Genomic DNA, 22,295 nt, shown 5'->3' on the forward strand with positions numbered 1-22,295 from the left:
GTTTTTGAACACTTCCAGGGATAATGATTCCACCATGCCATGCGGAATCCTGTTCTAATTCCTGATCACCCTTCTGGTGAAGAAATTTTTCCTAATGTCCAGTCTAAACCTCTCCTCGTGCAGCTTGAGGCTGTTTTTCTTGACCTATCACTTGTTACTTGGGAGAGGAGACTGGGCACCTCCTCTCTGCATCCTCCTTTCAGACAGCTGTAGACAGCATCTTTCTCCCTGTCTCCTTTCCTCTCTTACCTACATTTCTTTTACCACAACACATACTTTTTTAATACAAATACCAAAAAATGCAGCAAGCTGAAAGGGCTTCAATAAAAGCTCTCAAGGAATACTTACAAGCTGAGAAGCTTCTGGAGTTTATTTCCATTTTCTAGCATTCATGACTTTAATAAATGGCCAGAAAATATGACAGGACTACGATCTAAAAGCTAAGAAACCGCAAAACCAATGAAAACGGCTGAAAATGCTTTCTGAATTATGATTTTCAGTGAAACACTGTAACATTTCAAAGGGTACCGATTTTTCTTTGCATGTGTGAGATGGCAATACTGCTTAATGATCAGTAAGCATAAACTACAGCAATTACAAATCTGCAGTCGTAACAACCCTGAGGATTTCAGTTGTAACATACTGCTGATCGTTAAAATACAGTGTTTGTTTGTACAACACCCCTCATATTAAGCAGAATGGCAAAGGAATTTTCAACTTCTGCAACCCCAAGAAGTGTTTTGCTACAGTCTTCAATGCTTCCCGAAGCAGAATGTGATGTGTTTCTGCTTTAATATGAGCTGACAAGCATAGAAAATAACGGCATTCTCACCTGGTTTTTCTGTTCCAACTCTTTGACTGAACTTTGAAGTTTTTGCAGCTCCTGAACATACACAGCTACCTCCTGAGGTCCTTTGGCAAGTTCAGCTCTCAACTGGTTAATGGTAGCCTGATCAGACAAACAGAAAAATCCACATTTAAAACAATGCTCTGCATACATATCCCAACAAAAGCAAGTTGTCTGGTAGCAAAACAAAAAAGCATCTTGTAATAAAAAACAGCTTAATAAAAAAATCACCTGCAAATTAATCTCAGAGCACCATTAGCTACAGAAGTACTACTTGAGCATAATTTCCCAGCTGAGATTCATTCATTTCCTATTTCCAAAGACAAAAATTGGTTCCAGTCCAATAAGAATTGCCAGGTTGAGCCCACAACCAATGAAAAGCACAACAGATTAATCATTACCATAGCTCCAGGTGAAACCCTCTCAAGTCATAGCAGTTACATGGCCAAAAGCTTTGCCTCCCTCGTAAGGAAAATGTACTGGAAAAGGCACTAGAAGCAAGTCTGGCATCTGATGCAAACTCAGTTTGTGACTTTTGGACACATCAACCCTGCAGGTCAGCATAATCAGGGAACAAAACTACCCCATTAAAAGGATTGGTACAAAACACAATATATCAATGACTGCAAAGTATTTGAATATCATAATGGAAGCAAAAAAGAAAAGCACTTTAGATGGGTAACAATGGCTGCCCTAAAAGCATGCTGTGTATGAATGCACTCACTATGAATACACTATATAATAATGACCTTTTAAAAGAAATTTTCCTTCTTACTGTTCTCTTAACTACAGATTTCAGCACAAATGTATAAATACTGAATTCAAGTACAAACTAAAGCAGAACAGAAGTAGTAGACAATAAAACATACTAGCTACAACCTTCATACAGAAAAAGCAGATAAAAGTGAACATATGAACATATTCTATGACTACATACAGTTATTAACCGACTTTCTGTAATGCTGTGCTTTACAAGACTGTTTGATTACAGAGCTGTTAGGTAAAACATATCCTGGGATCTGTCTTTGGCAGGCAAACATTCCAGGATGTTCTCAGCAAACACAGTACGGATTTTTCACTACTGAGAGAATATAATGCAGAAAACATGCAGAAGATTGCTAAAGATTACAATGCAGCCTTTCAAACTAGAATCATAACTTATATCCATAAAGACACATTTCCCTCACAATTCAATAAGCCCATCCTACATTTCATTCTTAACATGGAAATATATCATGAATGAATACTCATTCCTGATATTGTCTGCCTGATGTGTCTGTACGATTAATGAACCAATAAGCAAAAGGGGATGTATCTCTTTAACAACCTCTTGAAATTATTAAAAAAAAAACAGTCTTCGCTTTATTAAATTTACCTATAATTAAATTACCTATAATACTAATTTTGTTTAATCCTGTGAACACTCTAGTTAACAATAAAGTCTAGGCCCTGTATTTTATGAAGATTTATCAGATACTGAAACAAACCCCAATCTGCAGAGATTCATAGAAATGTTTAGTTCACAGCAATGCATATGTTTTCATCCTGTGTTTACTATGCAGGAGCCTATATAGTGAAAAACTAAACATGGGAAGAATAGTCCAGAATGAACATTCATCTGAGATACACATACACCTGAAACAGGGCATAAACACCCAACCATAATGCATACATTTAGGCAACAACTGTAGAGCTGTACAATTCTTCACATTCCCTTCCTGCAGCATCTAAAGATGCTCACAAAGGGTTAAGATTATCTTTGTTATTTTCTTCACCCATGCCATAAATTTGACTTATTTTAAAAACATCTCACTTTGGAAACCAGAATTACTGCATGTATCCTCAGGCAGCTTGGCAAAATAGTCAAGGATGGCATAAGAATCACTTTCAGTCCTTGAGGAGCTCTTAAAGAGCAAAGCTCTTAAAGAGCAAAACCTGAAACATGGCCAAACTTTTATGACCAGAACTGTATTCATTCTGCCAATGAAGGACTTCCATTTCTTGTTTTCTTATGGCGAACACTTTCCATACCTGTGTTTTTTTAAGAAAAGTAGAAAAGTTTTCACCACTATGACTTTGAGTAATTTTGATTTTTTAAAAACTTCTGATTGGTCACTTTACACCGACAGGAAAGCTTTTACTTTGAACACATCTCGGGCTATTGTTGCCATATGTTGGAATTAAGCAGAGAAGACAGTAGCACTCCCGAGGAGAACCAGATTACCACTGCTTACCATGTTCTGCCACACAGCAACTCCATCTTCTCTCATTCAGCCTACATACTGATGATACTACACAGACATCTGATAATATTACAATTGTTGCAATGTACTTTATAATCCTTCGCAACATCTAAGAATTTTTATGTGAACACATAAAAACAGCTAAGGGCATTGTGCAGCCTTCTCCCCGATCTGCTCTTACTTCCAGAGGGGATGAAAAAACCGTCTTCACTAGTCTTTTTTCCTGTTAAAAGCTGCACTTTAAAGCTACATTTTAAAATGGCTAGTTATGTCAAAACTTAAGCATACCTAATCTGGGGGAACAAGAACAGTTCGCACTCCTGTGAGAATGTTTTAAGATGAAAGATTTTTGCTACACCCCTGCTGCTATGTCATTTTATCTTCACATGAAAACTAAATACCCAAAACCACAAAAGACTACAGAGACAGTATTTTGAAATGAAATTCAAATTCCACAGCATAGTTGTGGGATCTCACAGTTAAAACCAAACTGCAATTATGCAGCAACTTACATGGCCACATAACCGCATTATATTCATAATACCAACTGTGATATTCCTTTTTTCACGTCTGATAAAGCTCTCAGCATACGTAATTTTAACTTGAAAACAATGGTAGGTTCATGTTTAGTACAAAACTGTACCCTTGATCAATTCCTGGAGCTCAACATATCTGCTCGGAGAGGAGGCAGAAGGGAAAGCCTTAAGAAGTTCATAATGATGCCAAGCAGGCACCACTTCTCTAAAGCTCTGCAGTGCAAATGAACAAAGTGAAAACTGCAGTTCTGAAATCTAGGGCACATGAAAGCCTAGAATAAAAATATACCAGAAATCCTTCACATCCGCAAATCTCAACAGGACAGAGGATACTAGGAGTCCTACAGAAATCCTAGGCACTCCCTCATGTAAACTGGGGAGTGCTGCAATGACCCCACTTCACTACGGACCACAGCCCTGCGTTGACAAGTTTTGCTGATATTGCTGTACTGGTGCGGGACAATAGAAAAGAGGGAGGACACGACTAAAAGGTCTTACACACAGCTGACAGTCTTCAGTGAAGACTTACCCTGTCAAGTCATCCATTTGCAAAACTACACCAACCAACCTGCCAGACAGGTGCAACAGCACCCAGCAAGGAGAATTCTTTGGAAGGTATGAATTTACCAACCAATCAGTAAATAAATCATATGTCAGACAAAAGCCCTTTTAGTGCTACTGTAATTTTATCAAGATTTCTTGCCATTGTCTCTGTCAGAGATTTCCCTCACTGTCATGGTAAACAACATCAAACAGGCCAGGAGTGATACAGAATCACAGAATCATAGAATGGTTTCGGTTGGAAAGGACCTTAAAGATCATATAGTTCCAACCCTCCTGCCATGGGCAGGGATACCTTCCATTAGACCAAGTTGCTCAAAGTTCTATCCAATCTGGCCTTGAACACCGCCAAAGACGAGGCATTCACAGCTTCCTTGGGCAACCTGTTCCAGTGCCTCACCACCCTCACAGTAAAGAATTTCCTTCTTATATATAATCTAAATTTCCCTTGTTTAAGTTTGAGAAAGTTTGAGGAGTAACATTCACTCTTACAGACTGAAGTCAGAGATGTTGCATTTTATGGAAGCAGAAGTGTTCACTGGAGGAAAGGCAGAGGAACCAAAACCAAGAACACTGAATATTTGCTATGGGAGAAGCATAGCTTTGCTTCCTTTAACACAGAGTTATCATCAATTCTGCATGTAAGAACAATGAAATTGGACAAGTGCTTTAAAATCTCCCATTAGCAATTTAAAACTTCTTCCGCTGGCTCAGCCAAAGCAGGACAAGCCTTCATAAAGTACTTCTGAAGAAACAGGCATATTCTGCAACTCAAGTAGACAGTTAAGATACTTCTTAAATGCGATAAATTTAAAAGTTCAAAACAAGCATAATATGGAGAAAAAATATTAAAAAAAATAAAACTAACATGAGAACAATAGATTTTATTTTATACTTTAGACCTTTAGTCTGCAATGACAAAGATAGGAAAGGTGGTATCACCTGGAAACAGATTACAGGTGACATCCTGACATCTTGACCTTGAGACATGGTGAGGCCTGGCAGTCACTCACTTTCTGCTCTACTTGGTAACAGGCAACACTTGAAGCCAATTATGCAGTGGACTGAGAGAGGGCAAGTGTGCAGAACAGATTTGTACCTTACACACAAAATATTCCTGTAATAAATAATAGGTGTAAAAAAAGCCTTCCATTTGACAGCAAAAACTAGGGGGGGGGGAAAAAGGAAACCAGTTTATCTCAGTTCCACTGAGATTTTTAAATCTTGTGTAAGTTCAAGAATTATGTATGTCCCGTAAGAATATTGCAATTATTTTCTACCTTGTCTTAATAATTTCTCTTTTATGTATTTTAACACTAGCATCCATTTTCAGGCACATCAACTCAAACATTAACCAAAAACATAATTTTCAGTAACAACTGTTTTTTTCTGGATGTCACTTTGTAAGAGAAACAAGTCTTCAAATCACACAGGTATTGCCTTATTTCTCCCTCCCAGTACAAACAGCACAGCTCCACTAGAAGGTTTCTTCCTCTGCTGTTGGGTTCTTGTAATAACTTTTTATGCCAAGAAAAGGTTTTGCAATGAAAGGCATGGAGGCTTTTGTAGAAAAGACAATTTTTTGACAGAATTATGCAATTTACTATAATGAAGAAACATCACAATTAGATAAGTTAGAAGATTTGGTTAAGAGGCTTTTTTTATTATGATGAATTAATATTTTCTATGTTTTATGAAAATTGTGGCAAAGCTAGCACACACATCTTTAGATATGATTATTACCTCTGAATTAGCCTGCTCTGCCTGCAAGTGCTTGCATTCGTCTTTCAGCTTTTCAGATTCTCTCTCACGTTCCAGTGTCATTTTGTCCATCAACGTCTGAACTTGGACCAGCTCCTTTTTCAGGACGGCTACATCTTCCACACCAGGTCTTTGTAGCTGAAAAGTAGCAGAGTAGCAGTGAGCAAGATGCTGTTGGCAGACAGGCTTCCAGTGTCAATGTCATCTCTAAATATCTTTTAAATCACCAACCTATACACAAGGTGACATATACTGTATTACAGCCGAGAAAAAAGACCAAACTCCACACAAAAACAGAACGATGAAAAAGTAGTTAGCATTCCCAAAGTAAATAGGATTTAACGGCTGGTTGACAGTTTTCACCTGCTAAACTTAGAACTTGTTGATTGGTTTCAATGAATCTGACAAATGAGAAAATGTCTCAAGGATTATATTTCAGTAATTTTTATATAGGCAGACAGCTAGGTACAGGAGGGAGACATTCCCTGAAAAAAAACACTGAAATGACAGGGAATCCATGCAAGAAATTTATCTGAAGTCACAATTCACTGAGAAGTAGGCTGTACTGACTCCCCTAATCTACAGAATAGAATACTGTATATACTTTTCTGCTGTAATACAAACCCATCTCAGAACTGAGACACAACACAATCCAGTGCTACACAGACTTTTATAATGATGCTGCCTCTGTCTTCAAGAACTGTTTCAAAACAAAATAACACAAGAACAGACAAAAAAAAAAGGAAATGTCTTGAAAGTACTGTTTGACATGTCTTATACCAGACCCATAGGTAAAATCTGTTGGTAATTATATCTAAAACACCATAATGACCCTCAAAATGAAGCTATGGAGGGAAAGGAGAGGGAAGGCAACAATGGGCACCAAAGAAAGCAGAGGAGTGTTGGCATTTAGAACAGCAAAGTTACAGAAAAAGGGTAAGAATGCAGAAGGAGAAAGGAAGATGAGAAACAACTAAACAGAGAGGAATGGGTAGGTCCAGTGGCTGGGCAGGGCCAAGAGGAACTCATGAGCCCTTCAGGGCAGCTAGCTACAGAGAAAAAGAGGGAGAAATGAGTCGTGCTTTCCTCCAGAGTCTAAGCAGTGGCTGAGTGGGGGAAACTAGGAAGTGCCCTTCACTCCTGTTTTAGAAGTGGCACAACTGCTGAGTCACTGGGATTGCTTCCTAGAGTCATGGCTGTATATAAAAGTCACCAGGAGACAAAATCCTGGAATACATCCACACTGGTATTATCAGCCAAGCGCAAGAAGGACAACATTAACATAGGCATGGTGATGACAGCTGCCAGCCTTTCAGCCATCATGTCACAAAACACCTTGTTTCTTACAAATGCAGCTGTCCAGGGACAGTCAGAGTGTAACATCTCATGGAAAAAGGGTGATCTAGAGCTGTGGAAGTCAGCCACGGCATGATCCAAATACAGGCCGGCACAGCACATCTATATGTGTAATACCCTGCAAAACTGCTGAAGGGTAGAGCATCAAACAAGCAGACTATAATATAAATTAGGGTAAATTTTAATACATGAGTCAGAAACAAGATGTATTTCCTTACTGGAAAAACACTGAAAATGTAGGTCAGTGAAACAGATGAGAAACAATGGTGTTCTGAACTATTTCAGCCCACAGGCAGACATCTCCAAGTTCAACAGAGTTCAACTGCTTTAAAACTGCATTTGCAAGCATTTTAAGTATATCCCTCCCTGGACTTGAAAATAACAAAAACATTAGTGTGATGTGAATACCAGCTCTGTCTTTAAATCTTCAACTGTACTTCTCTCCTTCTGCAGTTCTTGTGTCAGGTTTGTCACTTTCTGTTCTGCACCCTCCCGAAGGCTGATTTCTTCATCATACTTTGATTTAAGTTCTAATAAGAAGGAAGTTAAATAAATGATCACTTGCCCAAGTTGCACAAGTAGAAAACAGAATCAGACCTCATGTTAATATACTTACCCACAATTTCAGTGGCTAGTTGTGCTGCTTTTTGCTCAAATAAGTCTTTCATTTGCTTAATGTTAAAATTTTCTACTTGGATCTCTTCTAGTTGCCGTTCTAATGATTCTATTTCCACAAAAAGAACAGTATTATTTTCAGAAGAGGCAGGACAATACAATTATGACCATAACGAACCACTGCAGGCAAATGAGTAATCCAAATTCACTTAACATCCAATTAACTTAGCAAAGTGAACAACTTTAATGAAGTTAAATATCTACAAGCATGATGCTGGAACCTGTCACTAGTTGAATACTCTTTGATCAAGTATATATTGGTTTTTGCTGGTCACAAATAGCAACATCCTGCTGAACTGTGAGCCCCAAACTGCGATTAAAAGCTTTAATCATGATCAGCCAGACATTTTATGCACACATAAGGAAAATTTTATTCCACGAGTGCCTTATGGAGAAAAATACAGAGCAAAAAGTATTGGTCTGCAAAACAAAAAGTAAACAAAAAAAATCATTGTTTACTTTGCTAGCAATGAGTACAGAAAAATACTAAATAAAACCAGCCCTCACAAGTGCTATAGTTTAAATATAAACAGTCACAGTCTTTCTCAGCAAGAGACTTGTACTGAATGCTAGAATATATGAAATGATGAAAAACATGCCCAAAACTACTTGTGAGCACTGCTTTCAGAGTCAGGAGAACTTCTGTCTCACTTCTAGAAACTACAAATCCCAAACCTCTAGAACTATTTCCCCAGACTATGCCTATCAAAAGCTACCTATCTCAAGCACTTACAATGAACTTGTTTTCCAGTAATTGTACCATTCCAGCTTTCTAGCTCTTCAATTTACCAAAAGCGCTTTTCCACAGACCTAAAGGCTACATTGAAAAAAAAATCAGAAATTCCAGACAGTGCAGAAATTAATATAATAAAATGGTAGCCACCTGTAGATGTAGCCGTTGTCAATCCATCAGACTTAGAATCCTTAAGAAAACAGAATAAATGCATCATTAGGCAGAAGGAATAAAAACTACTACTACCAAAGTTCAGCCCATTTTTGGAAAAGCCAGAAATAAATAAAGACTTTCATGCCCAAATACTGCAAAGCAGATTAAAATACCCAATTTAAACAGTTACATCTCAAAGACTGAAAAAGGCCAAGATTATCTTCCATTTCATATATCACTACACTACCAGGCTTCCAGACTTGCAAGACACCAGCAACAGTCCCTTCCCCCTCCCTTTCCTCAGTATTGAAATGTGCCCTAAAGACAGAGGTCACAGATATCACTAAATACATTCTGAGAAGGCATTCTGTCAGAAAGCAATTTCTGAGGTTTGTTACAATCCAGTATGTAAGTAGCTCACAGTAATAAAAGAAGCAAGAACTTCCTTAGGGCATAATGCACCAGCATTTCCCTTGCCTTGTTTGTTCAGTTCATCTGCATATCAGTGACATCAAACTATCGTTCTCCGAAAGTTCTTATAATGAAGACCTCATTGCCTTTCTCATAACAGAGAAATGCCACCTTTGGTTTATTTGCTTTAATAAACTGAGTTCTGAATAAGCCCAACAGAAGGAAAAGTCTGAACTGGACTTGCAGTGAGTAGCACGGAAGAATCATTACCTATTCTGACTTTGTTCTTCAAATTTATAAATACCTCTCCACAATGCAACTGTATAACTAGCTCTGTTTTCAACAACATGTCAATATTCAAATTACAAAACTAACTAAATCAGGCCACGTGCCTTACAAAAAAGGTATTAATCTTCAATGTCAATGCTGATGATAAACCTGCTTCAAGTATTTTAAAGCAATTACTTGCTGCCGCTGCCCCTGCAATTTCTCTAGTTCTTTCTTCAGCTCTTCTGAATACCACCTCTCCTCCTAGGGGGAAAACATACAAAGGAAAAAAGGAAATGGGGAAGGAGAATGGTAAATTTGGTTGCTTAAGACAGTGGAGTATTTTGCAATTTGAAACAAAGAACCAAGTGCAATTAAAATACATTTCCAACCTTCAGTGAAGCTTGCAAATCTTGGACTTCTTGTCGGAGCAGTGATACTTCATCTCTGAATAAATACACCCACAGAGTGGAGAAAATGAATATGCAGTGGTTATATTTTGTCAGTTACATACAGGTTATAATGTGTATTAAATAACTGGAGTGATAGCCATGTACCACATAAAAAAAAAACATAAACATAGTAAACATAAATACTTCTTTGACTTTTTGAAACTTGGAATAAACCACATTAATAGATACTTATTCATTCACTTTGCACATCACTTGAAAAAAACATTAATTGGAAAAATAAAGAAATAGATATCCAAAAATCTCATTAAAACAGTGCAAATCTTACTGAGTGCATCAGCTCAACCACATGGGTTCAGAATGGCAAAGCTATGCACTGGGACATTTAACTGTTTTGCCTGCCTCTTCATGAAAATGATAGGTTTATTCTCCTTCACTTCCTGTATCACATAAAGGAACACTGCTAAGAGACACTCATAATTTTGCATGCGCACAGCAACTCTGTATGCCCGGCAGACACATTCACTTAATGGTCTGAAGTTTTAAAGCCTTGGGATTTTAAATCCCCAGATTCCGTGCTCAAGCCTCCAACCACGCAAGAATGCAAGATCCAAGGCTACAACTGTTACTAATTCATTTAGTCTCCTTACAGAATTGCAAAACCATACATACAAGGATGATGTTGCATTACCGAGATACAGCTACTCCATGTCTAGAATACACAGGTCATTAAAATAACGCAAACATATCCTTCCTTACTGTTTGTACAGTGGCAAGACTGAGGAGTACACAGAACTCCTCAGAGTATATGTGTGTGGGTGCCAATGCCAAAATATTCTCTCGGTTTTATACCATACAATTTTATTGCTGCTGTGCTGCATTATCCCCTCCTCCACAGTAGTTATTTTAAATTATTTCATACTTAGGAGGAAAAAAACAAATGCAAAACAACAAAACAACAAAGCAAGCTATTCCTCAGCTGAACGGGGAAGGAATACATCCAATCTACATTAGCATATTAACATTAGGTCAGAGTTATCAAGAAGCAAGTGAAACACACACACTTGAACCAGTGAAACAAGAACTCAAAGGTGGACCAATTTTAATGGCAAAACAAACAGGATATTGGGAGGCTAATCTTTTTCAAGAGGAAGATTTTCTGCTATTTGCACATTATTCTGCCTGAGACATTCACTGCAGGTTTGCAAATACAATTTTACTGAGGCGGGTATAGCTGTAATCCAAATCCCGTACATGGCTGTGGGTGGCGACGAGGGAGCATCTTTCTCACCAGTATATCAGCTAATATGCACACCTAAGATTATAAATGAAATGTCAGGCAGCTGAAACAGTTAACTGTATCGAAGCTGGGCTGAACATATACCAGATCTGCAATACTAAAGCATTTAAGATGCTCTGATCTTTGTAGCACATAAAAGGTTTTGAGCTGTATAAAAACAGTTTGTAGTAGATGGGAAAGAAGAGGGGAGGAAAAAGGAAAAGAGCAGTTGGCTCCATATTCCCAGCACAGTTTTGCTTGATGATTTTAAGATGAAAACTAAATTCAGTGTAATTGACCAGTGGAAAAGGGAGGGAGGGGAGGAAGTGTAAGGGATCACTGTAGACACTGTAACTTTGTTTTTCTTACTGTCACACAAACCCTCACCAAATCTGTTTTTCTGCTAGGCCTGTTACAATCCCTTCCTCCTCTCAGCACATCTGAGCCTCACCATCTGGCAAAACCTTACTACTTTTCCTTATGCTCCACTCCATTCATTATCTGCAATGCCAGCGCCTCCATCCTAGCACGGAGTACCAATGGCCTTGCTGAATCACTTGGGGCAGAGTTACATGATTTAACTTGGCACATAACCATGGCAGTTTACTGGCGGATGGGAGGAAGAAGACACAATGTAACTCACAGTACCTAACTTTTTCTATTGACTAAATAAGGAATTTTACCTCCCAGTTTTGGTACTATGAATTACACCTAAGCTTCACTTGTAGGTGGCTGACAAAGTGGTTCCCTGATGTAGGTTGCAATATCTCTTTAATACAGTATTCCAAGTCTTGGAAAAACATATTTATGTTGAATGTTTTCTCAAGCAAGCATGCAACAGAGAAGAATTAAAGAATACCACACTAATAGGAAGAAACACTCGTGTGTTACACAACAGCTCCTACCAGACTCCCTTCACTCCATCCAAACTCCCTGACCTTGTCCACTTTCTTTTAAATTGTATTAGAGAAAACAAAACTACTTGCCCTCAAATTGCCAAGAGCCACAAACAATATAAATAAATTTCACCAGCCAACATCTGGTTGACATTGGAAACTTGAAAGCATAAAAATAAACATTTCATAAACTATACAAACAACACAGTTATTACCAAAAATTCCTTCATGTGAAAGCTATTATTCTACTAAAAGAATCATTTCAGGTCTAAGTTATATCACTCCAAAAAGCCTTAAGTTAGAGAAGAAATGCTCATTCTTGAATAAATGTGCACATAGGAAACCCAATATAACTCCACTAGTACCCTATCACTGTCTCCTGTATGAATGTTAATTTTTAGGACTAATTTTGATTTCTTTTGTTGCAGCAGCTGGGAGAGAAGGCAGCTGTCCACAGGCAAGGGCCCATCCATGCATGAAGACCAGACCTCTGCTAATGCTGGCTCTTACCAGCTTGTCAGCTCTGCACAATACTGGGAAGATATGGATCTTCACTAGGATAACAACAGAAACAGGTTACCCTCCACACTTTTTTCTCACCAAAGAACCACCTTCTCTTGAGTTAGTGACATAAATATCTGTATTTCTTTCAATGCAATTATCATTTTGGGTCACATTTCTACTAGTGACAAAACATTTGAACCATTTACTTCCCAGCATCAACAGAAGCCAGCTCTATTTATCAGGTGACCACCTGTGTGGTTGTGCAGTGTGTACCTCTACTGCTGAATGATGCCGCAGGTAGCTGCTCACTCTGACACTGCTGTATACAAACCCAGAGCCTGGGAAGCTGCAACGATACAGGAGCATGGACTATCATTTACAGTAGTCCAAAATAAACACTAAACAGAAAAAGAACTAGCAAGAAGCAAAAGGAAACCTATGTAAATTTTACCCCTAAGAAAAGCTTTCCAAACCACCAAAGGCCAACCACCCAGTTAAACTTTTCTGGAGAATGTTTTGCATTATCTGTTCCTGCTACCTGATGTGTATCCTAGGAATATACTTAACAACACAGCTCTGACCAAACAGTTAAATAAAATAGATTAGAGAAGATTTCTGAAGATCAGCATGGAGTTTCTGGAAGACAGAAGGAGAATTAGTGACAGAAACAGAAACTTCTCAGATTTACAAATAACTAGACAACATAGAAACCTATTTAGGCAAATACTGATGTTGCAATTACCCAGTAAGAAACCTAAATACCCAGGGACAAAAACATTGCTTCTTCTCTATTTTCAGGGTTACCCTCCCCACCCTCAAAAGATGAAATTTCAGCTCTATGCTAGAAATAAGGAGGAATCTCTATTTTTTTCTGCCATATTCCTAAAAAATCACTCCAGTCTGTAACATCGCATTACTACCTGCATGAGAAAGAGATGACTTAATTAACAATATAAACATCTGTATCTGGTTTTCATAGAATCATAGAATGGTTAGGGTCGGAAAGAACCTTAAGATTATCTAGCTCCAACCCACCTGTCAAGGGCAGGAATGATACACTAGATCATGTCACCCAAGGCTCTGTCCAACCTGGCCTTGAACACCGCCAGGGATGGAGCATTCACAACTTCCCTGGGCAACCCATTCCAGTGCCTCACCACCCTCACAGTAAAGAACTTCTTCCTTATATCTAACCTGAACTTCCCCTATTTAAGCTTAAATCCATTACCCCTTGTCCTGTCACTACAGTCCTTAATGAAGAGTCCCTCACCAGCATCCCTATAGCCACCTTCAGATACTGGAAGGCTGCTATGAGGTCTCCACACAGCCTTCTCTTCTCCAGGCCCCAACTTCCTCAGCCTATCTTAATACGGGAGGTGCTCCAGTCCCCTAATCATCCTCGTGGCCCTCCTCTGGACTTGTTCCAGCAGTTCCATGACCTTTTTATGGTGAGGTCACCAGAACTGCACACAGTACTCCAGGGGAGGTCTCACAAGAGCAGAGTAGAGGGGCTGGATCACCTCCTTCGACCTGCTGGTCACACTCCTTTTGATGCAGCCCAAGATACGGTTGGCTTTCTGGGCTGCGAGCGCACAGTGGAGCCAGCTCATGTTCATTTTCTCATCGACCAACACCCCCAAGTCCTTCTCCGCAGGGCTGCTCTGAATCTCTTAACTGCCCAACTTGTAGCTGTGCCTGGGATTGCTCTGACCCAGCTGTAGGACCTTGCACTTGGCATGGTTGAACTTCATTTATTTTCATTTATTGTCAGATTGATGTAATGCAATGTAATTTCAAGCTGGTTTTTAATTGTAGCTGGAAATGGGGCATGAGCATTTAAATACTTGACTACATAATTACAAATTAATACAGCATTCAGTGTAACCAGAAGCAGCTCAACACTGACACAAAAACACATGCACAAATGAGTACTGCTTCACCTTTCCGGTGACAGATGACCTTCCCCTCCATGAGTTGAATCAATGCCAGAATTATGAACTGCTTCATAGTGCTTGAACAGCTCTTCAGCTGATCCATGAGATTTCATACAGAGAGGACAAATAAAGCCCTATTATAAAAAGGAAAACAAAAACAAACAAACAAAGAGAGGTGAGAAGTAAACTTTTATTTTTTCCATCTTATTTTTACATAGGATTGTAAATTTTGTTTGTGTATCTAAAACATACCAGATACAGTCATTAAATTCATATCAATTATTTCATGCTCCAATAACATTTCTGGCAACTAAAATGTTAGAAAATGCCTACAAAATTCATATTCCATTATTCAGTAGGTTTTTCCCCCAACAGCATTACATACTAGCAACAGAACCTTTATTTAGAAAAATCAAGTGATTTCAGAAAGACTGCACTACAATTTCTTTCTCCCCCCAAGAAAAGAATTTTCAATACAATCTGATTTCTTCTTTCAAAAAGGAGGTAGGGTTTGGAGTTTGGTCTTAAAAAACAAGATAACAAAAGTCCACTCTAAGAATTCAACAACCAAACACTTAACTCATATACATGTGCATGTGCCAAAATGGCTAGAGAAAATGTGTTAAACTACTAGGTTTCCAGTAATGTCTATCTGATACGATTAGCATATGATGGCAGTGACAGTTATTTTGAGCACAAGAACCAGGGGGAGATCCCTGGCAAACAGCAACAGCAATGAAATATAGGAGGGGTCAAAAAGCAAGTGATTTATTTTCCTAGCAGAAAGCAGTTAGATACATACAATGACAGCACAACAGCATCCTTTTAGGATGAATAGCTATTAAGCAGTTCTCAGTGATATACTTAGTTTCCCAGTGATGGGAAGGTCTCCTGTTCACAGAGAAAAACAAGTGTTTCTCATAGCATGAGTAAGTGCACGTAGAAAGAACAAGTGTAGAAAATTGCACTGTCCTCTCCTTCCTTCTGCCCTTTATTTCTTTCCATTTAAAGGGCAAAATCTGTTTCTTTCCTTGGGTTTGTTTTTTCTGTTTGGGGTTGTTTTGGTTGGTTGGTTGGGTAGGGTTTTTTGGGGTTTTTTTTCTATGGTGGAGTTTTATTCTGTGGAAAGAGGAGCCCTGGAGAAGAGGAAAGAATAGATTACATGTGCAATTAGCCCAAAGCAAAAGCAATCATTCATCTCAACTATTAGACAAACCCAGCCCAAGATTTCCTAGGCAGGAGGATCTGAAGACAGTTGCTTCAAAGATGAGGGGCCTGAGGAGGAGCAGAGCTGCCAAGCCAAGGGAACATGCTGCAGCTGAGGGGCCACAGGGTGGACTGGAGCTCTGGGGGGGCAGACCTGCTGTTAGCAGCAGAGGGGGGAAACATGGACAAAACCTTCTCTTTGTGGTAGAAACCCCTTTCCTCTCACTCAGGCTGGGATAAAAAGTGCATCACTCACCAGCCCAAGCCACTCCACTGGCACTGCCATGACCATGGCTGGCCTCACTTGTGGGAGACCTGGCACTATTGAAGTCAGCCTGGGTTACAGCTCTCACAGACACCCTTACTCTAGCTGAGCATTTCGTAGAGGTCTGACGCACAAGGTTTAAGAGAGTAAGATGTCATCCTGCTGCAATGGGGCATCATCACCACGGAAAATGTCACCCTTCCTGTGCAGAGCTGGGGTGGGCAGGAACACTGGGTCCTACAGCTGCAGGCACCACCACTTGCACGTCAGAGCATTACATTGCACAGACACAGGACCCTACTGCGTCTCACAGGCTGCTAGTATTCAGATGTTAACTCTGATGTTAGCAGCACTAATTCAGTCCCCTTTAAAGGGGAAAAATTAGAATCATCAGGATCTTCCTGGGCACCAGACAGTAACAGACAGAAGTGTAAAGGTTTCCTGGGCCTGCAACTATTAGCCCCACGTGACAATTTTATTCAGGAACTTGGGTTGATGGGTCTCTCATTTTACCTCTTAAAAAAAAAAAAAAATCAAACAGAGACACACAAATATCTCTCAGCATCGCCTTGAGATGAATTTTGAAAAGATATGCAAAAAGTGCATTTTACTACTCTAAAGACAAATGTATGAGAAGAAGGAAGAGGGGAAGAAATGTGATAGTTCGAGATGCTTAAATCTTGTAAGCAGTTCTGTTGGTTTGCAGGAATTTACATCAAGTGCAAGCTACTCCTGTATCAGGACCATGCCTGCCCTGGACAAAGAAGAGAATGCACAGTTACATCCATGAATGTAACACTGGTCAATGTAGCTCGAGGGAGCTGAGATGTCCTTTCCAGTAAGCCTAGACTTGGCTCCCTTAACTAACAGACTCCTTTACAGAAGAAGCAATGACAGTAGCATTCTCATATTCGAAGAAGGAAGTTAACGCATAAAACATGCACAGTTATACTTTTCAAAAGGCTGTATTTGCCAAGGGACACTCGGTAGGTTTCCTTTTACAGTACATTCAGGAATTACTTTGCATAAAGCACAGCCACAGAGAAGTGAAAGACATTTCATATTCTCCATTTAATAAAAGTGAAGACATCACTTATAGCCCCCTGCAGTGCTGCACCATAAGTCACAGCTTCCTAACTAATGTTCTACTTGGGCTTTATCTTTTGCTTTACACGAGTAGAAAGAGCCTAAAAAAAAAAAAAAACAAACATAGTGGTGATTAGCTGGGTTTTGCTTTTTCAAACAGAGAACCTTTTCACCAGGAAATGACAATTTATAGAACCCAAAGCTTTTTGCACACGCCTGTCAGTTAATGGAAAACAAAAATCAAACCACAACCACCACATGCAGAAGTTTTTATCAGGAAAGGGTTCTTAAGATCACCACAGAATTTCAGAAACAAAACAGAGACAGAACAGTAAAAAAGAAGTCCAAACCAAAACCCCATATACATGCACAGACAAGCCACTAGGAGTCAGCACACAATCTGCAGCTCAAAATAGCCCCTGGTGGTCAAGGCATGCCAACGAGAACGAGATGCGCACTAAACTTCAAATCCCAATGTTCTGACACCAAAGAAAGTGGCTCTCTTTCACATGGATGCCTGTGAAGCAAGCATAGTACCAAGCACCTCCACAGCACCATGCTGTCCATGGTGGGACAGGCCTTCCTCCGTGCAAAGACTCAAAACACAACAGTTCTGTAGGCAAGTGTCTTGCCTCAGTTTGGAGTTATAATGACAAATCTCACCAAAGATCTTGGCCTCCATAAAATCACTTGCCTTTCTCAAGACAGACTTATGAATAAGCCTCTAGATGAATATTTGTAGCTATTTTTTCTGTCTAATAGTTAAGATTTACTTTCAGGCCTGATAAAGATAAGTTTTCAGTGTTCTCTCTCTTAAAAGGCATACAAGGTAAATGATTCCTCTCAAGTAACATTAATATTTGTACAAATCATTAATACAGTATTCTTTGGGAAGTATGCCAGGATGCTAAAAGCAATGCTGGACGGAAAGTCTTGCCAAAAGAACTACCATATTTATTTTTATTGTACCAATATAATTTACAGGGCTATTAACTGTTGGAAGAACTTTGGCCTCCCACATCAAAAAACTGCCCAGGGAGACCATGGGCACAGACCCACAGGCATATAGAACACAACCAGATCAACTGCAGGCTACTGTAGAGCCATTCTAATCCTCAACTATTTATAAATGATTCAGAATTAGTTTACGTAACAGAAAAATTAATGTATAGGACTGAATGGATTCTGTTTCTCTTGCTTCTTCTTGTATTATTCTATAGAACTAAGGAGTATTGGGCAGGGTGCAAAAATGTATTTTTGAAAATTTCAGCCTTCTCAGAATATTGTCTTCTTTGCAATGGTTTTTCCCTCACCATTCTAATCTAATGAATTTGTGTAGTGTGATGACACTCTGAAAAGCAGCATTTTCTTTACTCACTAGCAAAGACTGAAGGTTTTCAAAGATATTCCCTCAACAGGCCGAAGGCTCTCGCCTGAGGTTTAAAAAAAAAAACCATTTACACAAAGGTTTCCACTCTCCAGTCACTACCAATGCAGAGCAACTTAACATAGTTAACAGAGCAAGAAGCTAACCAGCTGACCTAACAAATGTGTGTAATATATACACATATGTCAGCATAGCAGCTCTCTGGGCTCCATCATCAATAACCGGAGCTTGAGACACCTACGAATACACGCATTAAATTTGTCTTTATCTGCCAACTGCTCTTTTTCCCCCGAGCTTTAATGAAATGGTCTTTGTAAAGTTAATATGAAGTCTAAGCAATTAACGACTGAAAGCACAGCTTACTTTACTTGGAGCTCCCTCTCCACAAATTACAACTTCAGTTATCTGGCAGAAAGATGACAACACTTCTTGTAGGGCAGTCCCATGGGCAAAACAGTTCTTACAGGATGGAATTCAGATTTGCTCATGTAGTTGGAGTCCAAGAAAACATGTATGCTATTGAAGTTTGAAAGTCACAGCCGTAGCTACCTAGCTTCCTTAGCATTTTCTTGAAATATCTGATGACCATGTAGCCTATTCTCCAATCCCATTTTAATACTACATAGAACTGAACAAGTGGTCCCATTTAGGCTGCTACGATTGCTGCTGATCTACAGCTGTATGTGGTAGAAAGACATATAGCATGGATAGCACACACAGAGCTCGATTTGCTAATGCAAACAGAGCTTCTGCAACATCTTGAATTTTTATGCCAGCAGTTATGTCATGAGTTAAGCTTAAGGAATCAAAGAACATTGTTGTTTTCCACTGAGAAGTCAATTTTATTCCACAAATACTCTTACTGGAAAAATATCTAAGTACTGTGGTGAATTAAAAAAATAAAAAAAAAAAAAAGCCCACAAAAAATCCCAACCAAACCCCACAGAATTTTACTATAACTGATACTTCTAGCATATGGAAAAAATCACGGACTATTCTACCATACAGATGCGATAGGACAGCTTAGCCCAATCCAGTATGCACTTTAACATGCCTGACATTCACATGACCATGCTTTAAGTTTTAATAAATTAGAGTTTCTGGGCTTTATCTTTGACCTTTCAGAAATCCTGGACCAGCACTCAAACCTACAGCCTGCTTCCAGTGAGCCACGTGAACAAAATGCAAGCCTAGATTCAAGCCCAGAGCTGTAACACCTTCCAGCCATGACCTATGCTTGCCTATGCCTCAGAATCCACACTTACACTACCAACTCTTTCACAACTGTATTGGTGCAATAGGCTATATGCTGTGAATAAGCTATATGGTATGAATAAGCTACATGCTGTGAATAAAGTCCAGTGTGCTTAAAAACTGAAAGCAAGTTCAAGAGCCGTATGACATGTTCACATGCTCAGAGGCATAAACACTCTTCTGGAGTTAATTTTGGGGTTTGCGTGCCATGAATATTTGGAAAATTTCTAAATTTACCATTCACGTTTTTCCATTGCAGGTGAACCTTCACAACCTTCCCTGACACAACACAGAATCATAGAATGGTTTGGGTTGGATGGACCTTAAAGATCATCTTTAAACACCAAGTCTAAACTAAAACCCAGATACCCTCCAGTTACACAGTGATTTAAAGGCTGAAACATTTTACACAACAGAAGAATAGGAACTGTATATACTTAGGGTCAGAGGACAGAAACATCATAATGTTTCAGAGCCAAAAGATGTATCAAGTAGCTTCTAAGTTTTTTTTTCCTCAACTATATACCACACCAATTAACTGAATCCTCAGGAAGTCCTGAGAGGCAAATAAACTGCTTAGAGAGCAAGTGCAAGGCCACATTTCATCATTTATTTCAGAAGTTTTATACCAATAAAAAAAATAAAAATCACAATGTATTTTAAATTAAAGAATAAATAAGTTAGGTCAGTCCCTTTATATATTGTTAAAAGGAAAATGAAGTTGACTTTTTTTTCATGCGTTCCACCACAAAAAGCCCTTTCCTCTGTGTTCACATTAATGGTAAGATGACAGCAGCTTCCTCTGACATTATCTCTCTTTAATCATTACAAAAGTAGTAATTTAATCATTAGGAAAGTAACCATTAGAAAAAAAGGTCATGTTTTCTACAATTAAGACCTGCAGTCCGTTTCAATTTTACAAGTATATGACTTTCCAGACAAAAAGATAAAAAAGGTGGTTTGCTACAGTTTATTTTACACCAGACCGCAGACTCAACATCTTCCCAGAAAAGAACCTGGATTCTTCCTGAGAAGAATAGAACCAACATAATTTCTAGTTCAGTTCTCTCCTGGTTTTATTGCTATTATCATAGAATCATAGAATAGTTAGGGTTGGAAAGGACCTCAAGATCATCTAGTTCCAACCCCCCTGCCATGGACAGCAACACCTCACACTAAACCATCCCACACAAGGCTTCATCCAACCTGGCCTTGAACACCGCCAGGGATGGAGCACTCACAACCTCCCTGGGCAACCGATTCCAGTGCCTCACCACCCTAACAGGAAAGAATTTCCTCCTTATATCCAATTGAAACTTCCCCTGTTTAAGTTTTAACCCATTACCCCTTGTCCTGTCACTACAGTCCCTGACAAAGAGTCCCTCCCCAGCATCCCTATAGGCCCCCTTCAGATACTGGAAGGATAAGTAAGACTGTAATTCTGTCACAACCTACGTGACTACAACTTTGTCACGAATTAGGAATTCTAATCCAGTGGACACTCTACTTCTTAAAGGAAAGTCACAACACTTGACCAAGTCAAATCAAACCAGCATCTCTAATTACTGCATTCTCTTTGTATCATTCAGATGTTGTAGCAAATTAATGTACTAATGTAGCTCAAACAGTGATTTTTGCTCCTGTGCAAATCAGGAAAGCAGCACTGCAGTGAAAATAGCCAATAAAATCTAATTTGAGAAGCAACTGAAAAAGAATAAAATATCAGCATTAAAGCACTGACATGATGTTCTGTGCAGTCAGCCACATTTCAAGGGAATACATAAAAACAGAAGATGCAATATGCCAATTGGCATCTAGGCAATCCGGCTACAAAAAGCCTATTCAGAAAACATCAGGGTCTTACCTTGCTTGTATTTGCTAAGAAATAAGTATTTACTAAACATCTGGGAAAATAGGAAGACTACCCAAAAGAACTGTGCAAAAACTGCCTTACGTTTAACCTTGCTATAGATAAGACAACAGATATTAACAGCTACTATATTCTAAACACTGCAGGACTGCCATACAGTGGAGGTTTTTTGGGTGCCTCAGGAGAAACCAGAGAGGGAAATCTGAAACTAAGACTAACTGACTCACTGTTTAGATGTCCTGAATGTCCAAAGACAGTCAGGAAAAGCTGGACACAGTTTAGAAATGTGCGATTCCTTTAGGAAATGAAAACAAAACAGAAGACAACATACAATTTATGTTAGTGACACCACTGTATACATGGAAGCTGGGGAACAATGTCACTGTTTGGGAATGTGGTGATGTGTGTAACCTCTGTACAGCATTTGTTTGAACAAGTTGGCTATATATGCACAGAGACACTTGCCAATGCTTTGGTGGTTGCTCCTGTGGCTGAATAAGCCTTTGTTTAAAGTTTCATCAGCGCTAGGTGTAAGCCCTAGTTTAAAAATGAGGGCTGCACAGAGAGCTTTTTAAGAGGAAGTCTATAAATAAGGCTGTAGGCAGTGGTTAGGATCCTTTCCCACAGTAGGACATCAGGCACCTTCGGAAACTGCGGGCGT

At 39.1% G+C, this 22,295-nt stretch overlaps 1 protein-coding gene across 3 annotated transcripts in view; it reads right to left on the minus strand.

Moving 5' to 3' along the window:
- The window catches only part of EEA1 (early endosome antigen 1), a 71,787-nt gene that overhangs the window by 35,990 nt on the left and 13,502 nt on the right, over window positions 1-22,295 (minus strand). For all 3 annotated transcript variants that reach the window (XM_065670205.1, XM_065670186.1, XM_065670195.1), the window contains 8 exons: window positions 14,573-14,700; window positions 9,936-9,990; window positions 9,742-9,807; window positions 8,863-8,902; window positions 7,921-8,028; window positions 7,713-7,834; window positions 5,931-6,086; window positions 833-949 (listed from right to left, as the gene is read on the minus strand). In XM_065670205.1, coding sequence (XP_065526277.1) covers window positions 833-949; window positions 5,931-6,086; window positions 7,713-7,834; window positions 7,921-8,028; window positions 8,863-8,902; window positions 9,742-9,807; window positions 9,936-9,990; window positions 14,573-14,700 — 792 coding nt within the window. The remainder of the gene's footprint in view (window positions 1-832; window positions 950-5,930; window positions 6,087-7,712; window positions 7,835-7,920; window positions 8,029-8,862; window positions 8,903-9,741; window positions 9,808-9,935; window positions 9,991-14,572; window positions 14,701-22,295) is intronic.

This window comes from Lathamus discolor, chromosome 1 (assembly GCF_037157495.1).
Source record: "Lathamus discolor isolate bLatDis1 chromosome 1, bLatDis1.hap1, whole genome shotgun sequence".
NCBI lineage: Eukaryota > Metazoa > Chordata > Aves > Psittaciformes > Psittacidae > Lathamus > Lathamus discolor.